We start from the raw sequence: 6,976 nt of genomic DNA, 5'->3' as shown, positions 1-6,976 counted from the left end.
GGCGTGTTCCTGACGTGTTCCTCACATGTTCCTGACATGTTCTGCAGGTTCTGTCTGTGAGAACAAATGTCTGAGTCAGTGTCTCTGGACATTTTCTGGATCTTCTCCTGCAGCCTCCTAGTAAAATGTGTGTAACACGTCAGAGTGAGTCCATGTGAGGACACAGCAGGACAATGTGTGGAAGCTTCCCAGAGAGCGAGTGGACGTGTTGACGAGGTTTCTAACGCGTGACGGACGTGAAACTGGAAGAACACAAACATCTCAGGATGAAGAAGAGGAGCCGTACACGCAGAAGACGAAGACGTCAGCTTGGAAACACGAGGAGGTTCCAGATCTTTTGGTGATGAGGGCCGACGCCGGTGTGGATGAGCTGTAAACAACAACACTGATCTTTCCACAGCAGAGTTTATACGTCATGTCCCGCCTCCTGCTGCTCTACAGGCTCCGCCTCCTGCTGCTCTACAGGCTCCGCCCCTCGCCTGGATGTTCCCACATGTTCCTGTTTGAACGAGTCGGACCCGACAACCTGCTGCTCTACAGGCTCCGCCCCTCGCCTGGATGTTCCCACATGTTCCTGTTTGAACGAGTCGGACCCGACAACCTGCTGCTGCTGCTTCACAAACACCAACTACACAACATTTCAGGACAACATTTCACTCAGTTCATTAACGTGTAGCTTCACCACTAGATGTCTCTAAATACCTCACATGACATGTTCAGGTGTCGTACACACTAACTCCTCCACACTGAACCAGTAACGTAACAATGGTTATAATGGAAACACGTTCACACCTCAGGTCGGAATCTTCCTGTTATTTTCTTGTTGTGGTTGCTGGACTTAATTTTCTGGACATTTTCGTGTCTGAAACAACAACAGAGAAAAATCTCTGTTTCCTTTATGTGATCGTGTCTTGATTTTCAGTCGGGGGTAAAAATATATCTATATATAGATATATCTATATAGATCTATATAGATAGATATATCTATATAGATATATATAGAGAGATAGATAGATAGATAGATATAGATATAGATATAGATATATATAACTGCTCCGCTGAAAGTGACCTGAACAGTTTGTACCTGAACATGTTGCTCGACATGAGGAGCGTCTTCAGTCGGACGAGTCCTCACAAGCTGTGGATTCACCTCCAGCTCTTCAGTCTCTGACTCTACAGAAGAGACGAGCTCCTCTGACGTGCTCCAGCTGCTGATCTGCTCCTGGAGCCCGAACATGGAAAACTTTCAGATGTTTGGGGATAAAAAGTGAGGAGAAGGTTTCTTAGTAAGAATGTTTGGAATGAGACGCGTCGACCTGCTGTGACACGTCTGTGCCTGAAGGGCGGCTCAGTGGAGGCAGGGGAAAGCCACAGGTACATTTACTGCAGTACCATGTATAAGTACTATGATAAGTACTATGTTGTTGTGATGCCACCTCATAGTTCTACTCCACAACATCACAGGAAGTAGATCAAACAACTGATTTATTATAGAATATATTAGATTATTATGCATTAAACCAGTTGTTCATTAGGAAGCTTTAAATGTTTTAGTTTGTTGATCTTGAACCACTCAAGTTATTATATATTATAAATAACTTGAGTTATGTAAATAGAAAAGTGACCCAGTTTTCAGTTTGTTAAGTCAACTGTTCAATGTTCAATCAGGGGCGTGTCCTGATTCTGTGACTGTTTAGCTGGGGGCGTGGTTTGTGGGAGTGACAGAACGGGACGAGTGTGTTTTTAAATTATGCAAATGAGGCTGTTTAATGCCACATTATGTAAATGAGATGAACGTGTGGCCTGTAACGGTACTGTGCGGGAAACTGGGCGTGGTTTAGTGCCACAGTATGTAAATTAGAGGCGCTCATTTTAAATATGGAGCTGGGGGCGTGGTCTACATCTCATTAAATATGCAAATGTCTCTGTTAAGCCAGAGGTCTGGCAACACCCCCCCCCCACACACACACACACGCTTCTCCCCCCCCTCCACTTGCTCCTCCTCCTACCCCCCAACCCCTCTTCTCCCCCCCCTCCACTTGCTACTCCTCCTACCCCCCCACACGCTTCTCCCCCCCCTCCACTTGCTCCTCCTCCTACCCCCCCACATGCTTCTCCCCCCCCTCCACTTGCTCCTCCTCCTACCCCCATCCCCTCTTCTCCCCCCCTCCACTTGCTCCTCCTCCTACCCCCCCCACACGCTTCTCCCCCCCCTCCACTTGCTCCTCCTCCTACCCCCCCCACACGCTTCTCCCCCCCCTCCACTTGCTCCTCCTCCTACCCCCCAACCCCTCTTCTCCCCCCCCTCCACTTGCTCCTCCTCCTACCCCCCAACCCCTCTTCTCCCCCCCTCCACTTGCTCCTCCTCCTACCCCCCCCACACGCTTCTCCCCCCCCTCCACTTGCTCCTCCTCCTACCCCCCACACACACTCTCCCCTCCTCTCCCCCCCCTGTCTCCTCCTGGTAGGATCAGCTGATCTCTGCTGTTCACTTTACTTTCTTATTGGATCTTTGTTCTTTGTCTCATGAATCAAACACAAGGTGAATTACATGGGACTTTATGTGAGGAGGAGGAGGAGGAGGAGAGAGAGAGGAGGGGAGGAGAGGAGAGGAGGAGAGAGAGAGGAGGAGAGAGAGAGGAGAGGAGGAGAGAGAGGAGCAGGAAAACCAGACAGGCAGGAGGAGCAGGAGAGAGAGTAGGGGAGGAGGAGCAGAAAGAGGAAGAGGAGAGGAGGAGAGAGAGGAGCAGGAAAACCAGACAGGCAGGAGGAGCAGGAGAGAGAGTAGGGGAGGAGGAGCAGAAAGAGGAAGAGGAGAGGAGGAGAGAGAGGAGCAGGAAAACCAGACAGGCAGGAGGAGGAGGAGGAGGAGAGAGAGGAAGAGGAGGAGGAGCAGAGAGAGGAGAAGAGCAGGAAAACCAGACAGGCAAGGAGGAGAGGAGCAGGAGAACCAGACAGGCAGGAGGAGGAGGAGAGGAGGAGGAGGAGAGGAGGAGGAGAGAGAGGAGCAGGAAAACCAGTCAGGCAGGAGGACGAGGAGAGAGAGGAAGAGAGGAGGAGCAGAGAGAGGAGAAGAGCAGGAAAACCAGACAGGCAGGAGGAGGAGAGGAGCAGGAGAACCAGACAGGCAGGAGGAGGAGGAGAGGAGGAGGAGGAGAGGAGGAGGAGAGAGAGGAGCAGGAAAACCAGTCAGGCAGGAGGACGAGGAGAGAGAGGAAGAGGAGAGGAGGAGAGAGGAGGAGAGGAGGAGCAAAGAGAGGAGAAGAGCAGGAAAACCAGACAGGCAGGAGGAGGAGAGGAGCAGGAGAACCAGACAGGCAGGAGGAGGAGAGGAGGAGGAGGAGAAGAGAGGGGAGGAGGAGAGAGGAGGAGCAGAGAGAGGAGAGGAGCAGGAAAACCAGTCAGGCAGGAGGACGAGGAGAGAGAGGAGGAGGAGAGGAGGAGAGAGAGGAAGAGGAGAGGAGGAGAGAGAGGAGGAGAAGAGGAGGAGGAGAGAGAGGAGGAGAGAGAGGAGAGGAGCAGGAAAACCAGACAGGCAGGAGGAGGAGCTGGAGGAGGAGGCTCAGTCACAGCTGCTGCTGCATGGGAGAAAAAAAGAAACAAAAAGAACGTAACTTTATTTTCTATGATTGAACAACATAATAATTTATAAGCCAGGGTTTAAACACTTTATGCTAAGCTAACAAGCTTCCTCCTCTAATCTCTCTTTCTCCAGAAAGTGAATAATCTCCCAAATGTCCAAATACCTTTTCACATTTACCTTTTTATACATTTATCATCCAAAGAAGTTTGTTCTCAGGAAACATTAAAGATCGATGAACTAACGATGACGATTTTTGTTACTCCTCAACAAACTGAAAATGATTCACAATCAGACAAACTCTGGTTAAAGTTTTCATTTTTTATTAAGATTATACATTTTTTACAAATATTTTCTGCAACAGTTTTACCCGAAGAGCTACAATTTATCAAACACACAAAATACCAATAAAAAAATAGAAGAATAAGAGGAGAATGAGTAGTTGTCTGAGTCTGGTACACACAGTGCTCATAAAGCTGAGGGAGTCACACGAAGGAATCTTTGCCTTTTTAAAACAAAAGGATCCAACTTCTTTTTTATATGAAACCAAAGTTCAACACTCACTAAACCAAAACGTCTTTGTGTCATGAATCGATGCGTCGCTCCGAGCAACAACCACGATTAAGAGGATGTTAAAGTGTTCACGGAGACGAGCCGCTGGCGTCCATCACGGACCTCAGGTGTTCAGGAAGTGAACGTCACGTGACCACAAACTGCTCCCAGCGTCGGATTAGTTCGATTCTTTACTTCAGAGACATTCAGTCACGTCTCTGTTCGTTCACTTGTGACACGAGTGTCAGATTTAAGGCAACGGTCGTCTCAGATTCAAGTTCCTGTCAAACAAACAGGAAGTCTGGTACAATATGGCACAAACTCTCCTCCACATTAAACATTTTAAATAGTTTTTATCTTTTTCCTTGCAAAAATAAAGTTGATCTATTTGTCTCATTTTGAGGGAGACCAGGCGCAGCTGTACATTTCCACCAATCAGAGGAGAGGGTGAGTGATGTCACCACTCACAAACCAACCAATCACATGTCACCGATGATGTCAAACGGAGACTCCAGGTGAGATTCTGAAGATGAACGATCAGAAGATGAACCAGAGAAATATTTTAAACTTCACTACGATCGACACTTTGGCTTCAGCTCAATGTTGAAAATTCATAATAAAGAACATTTGAACTGGATTGAATCTTCTTACATTTTCTTTACACATCAGTTTTATTAATGAACCTGATTTTGTTTTCAAACTGGAGGATTTACTCAGATGTCGGATTTTGAAGAAAGTGAAAAGAACCAGTTCCAGAAAAAGTTGTTAACTTTCAAGATTATTGAGCTGATGTTTTCAAACCAGATCTGAGATGATGGTTAATTCAGTGTAAACGCAGCTGATCCCAGTCTCTGTCTGTCTCACTGTCTCACTCTCTGTCTGTCTGTCTGTCTGTCTGTCTCACTCTCTGTCTGTCTCTCTGTCTGTCTGTCTGTCTCACTCTCTGTCTGTCTCTCTGTCTGTCTGTCTCACTCTCTGTCTGTCTGTCTGTCTGTCTGTCTGTCTCACTCTCTGTCTGTCTCACTGTCTCTCTGTCTCACTCTCTGTCTGTCTCACTGTCTCTCTGTCTGTCTGTCTCACTCTCTGTCTGTCTCACTGTCTGTCTGTCTGTCTCACTCTCTGTCTGTCTGTCTGTCTGTCTGTCTGTCTGTCTCACTCTCTGTCTGTCTCACTCAGTCTGTCTCACTGTCAGTCTGTCTGTCAGTCTGTCTGTCTGTCTCACTATCTGTCTGTCTGTCTGTCTCACTGTCAGTCTGTCTCACTCAGTCTGTCTGTCTGTCTGTCTGTCTGTCTGTCTGTCTCTCTGTCTCACTCTCTGTCTGTCTCACTGTCTCTCTGTCTGTCTGTCTGTCTGTCTCTCTGTCTCACTCTCTGTCTGTCTCACTGTCTCTCTGTCTGTCTGTCTGTCTCACTATCTGTCTCTGTCTGTCTGTCTCACTCAGTCTGTCTGTCTGTCTCACTCAGTCTGTCTCACTCAGTCTGTCTCACTCAGTCTGTCTGTCTGTCTCACTCAGTCTGTCTCACTCAGTCTGTCTCACTCAGTCTGTCTGTCTGTCTGTCTCACTATCTGTCTCTGTCAGTCTGTCTCACTCAGTCTGTCTGTCTGTCTCACTGTCTGTCTCACTCAGTCTGTCTGTCTGTCTCTCACTCAGTCTGTCTCTCACTCAGTCTGTCTGTCTCTCAGTCTGTCGTCAGAATAAGGAGTTGGATTTAAAAAGCCACGATGGCCCGGGTCCACGCTCCCAGACTGGCCAGGGCCTGCTTGCTACAGATCTGCTCCAGATCCGCCTGCCGGCTGAGCAGCCCGGAGAACCCCGAGCCGAAGATGGAGATGAGGTTGGAGATGTTGGACGTGTCCGTGAATTCCGCGCTGGAGAAGCAGCAGTCCTCGCGCTTGGCTCTTTTACGCGCCGCAGTGAAGTCGCTCAGCTCCTCCAGGTCCGAGGCGCAGCAGCCGGACTCCACCTTCCTCTTCCTGGCCGGAGCCTGCGCGCCCTGCGCGTCCTGCGCGTCCTGCGCGCAGCAGCAGTCCTGGTGCAGGAACCCGTTCTCCACGGTGGTCACCACATGCGTGTCCAGGTCCAGCACCGTGGTCTTGTTGCAGTGCCGGATGTTGTCCGCCTCCATGCAGCAGCTGCGGAAGTCCGACGGCTCCGGTTCTTTGCCGCAGTCTTCGAAAGGAGAGCAGCCGAGGAGGGAGCTCGCTGCCCGGACGTGCGCCGCCGACTGCGGCGCGTTTCGGGGGCGCGCCGCCTCGCACGGACTCGTGTCCTCGCCGCAGCCTCGCGCCTGCTCCTCTCCGTGCGCGTCCTCCGCGTCCACGTCCAGCGGGTCGAGCTCCTGGATCTCGTTGCAGACCGTCATCACCTCCTCGTACTGCTGCATCCGGTACAGCTCCGCGTACCTCTCCTTGATGTAGAGCTGGCGCGCGTTGCGCAGCACGTAGGACACCAGCAGGTTCCGGTGCAGCTTGATGCCGCCGCGCTGCGTCCTGGAGTTCTGGATCTTCATCAGGGACATGGAGATCAGGCTCTGCGCGTCCGCGGCGCGCTCCATGCTGACCAGCGGCCCGGCCCCAGCTCCTGTCCGGGAGAGGGACCTGTCCGCGGGCGTGTGGGGGAGGTCGTGCTGGAGGAGAGAGCTTCAGGTCTGTGGAGACACATCGGACACTCGTCCTCCTCCTGACTGAGCCTACGAGCACTGGCACAGACTCCGAACCCTCAACCTCTATATACTCCAGCCAGAGAGCCCGCCCCCTGCAGGCTGAGCCAATCACACGCCTGAGATCCGCTGAGTGACAGGCAGGAGCGCAGGAAATATTTCAGTGTGAACCAATGAGCGCGA

The 6,976-nt window shown here is 50.7% G+C and overlaps 1 protein-coding gene across 1 annotated transcript; it reads right to left on the bottom strand.

Moving 5' to 3' along the window:
* Positions 1-5,738: 5,738 nt before the first annotated feature.
* ier5l (immediate early response 5-like) lies at positions 5,739-6,824 on the bottom strand. The gene has a single exon (XM_034601752.1). The coding sequence runs from the start codon at positions 6,686-6,688 to the stop codon at positions 5,843-5,845; it is 846 nt and encodes a 281-aa protein (XP_034457643.1). The 5' UTR covers positions 6,689-6,824; the 3' UTR covers positions 5,739-5,842.
* Positions 6,825-6,976: the final 152 nt, after the last annotated feature.

The sequence above is a fragment of the Hippoglossus hippoglossus genome, chromosome 12 (genome assembly GCF_009819705.1).
Source record: "Hippoglossus hippoglossus isolate fHipHip1 chromosome 12, fHipHip1.pri, whole genome shotgun sequence".
NCBI lineage: Eukaryota > Metazoa > Chordata > Actinopteri > Pleuronectiformes > Pleuronectidae > Hippoglossus > Hippoglossus hippoglossus.
This window is presented reverse-complemented; position numbering and strand designations above follow the sequence as displayed.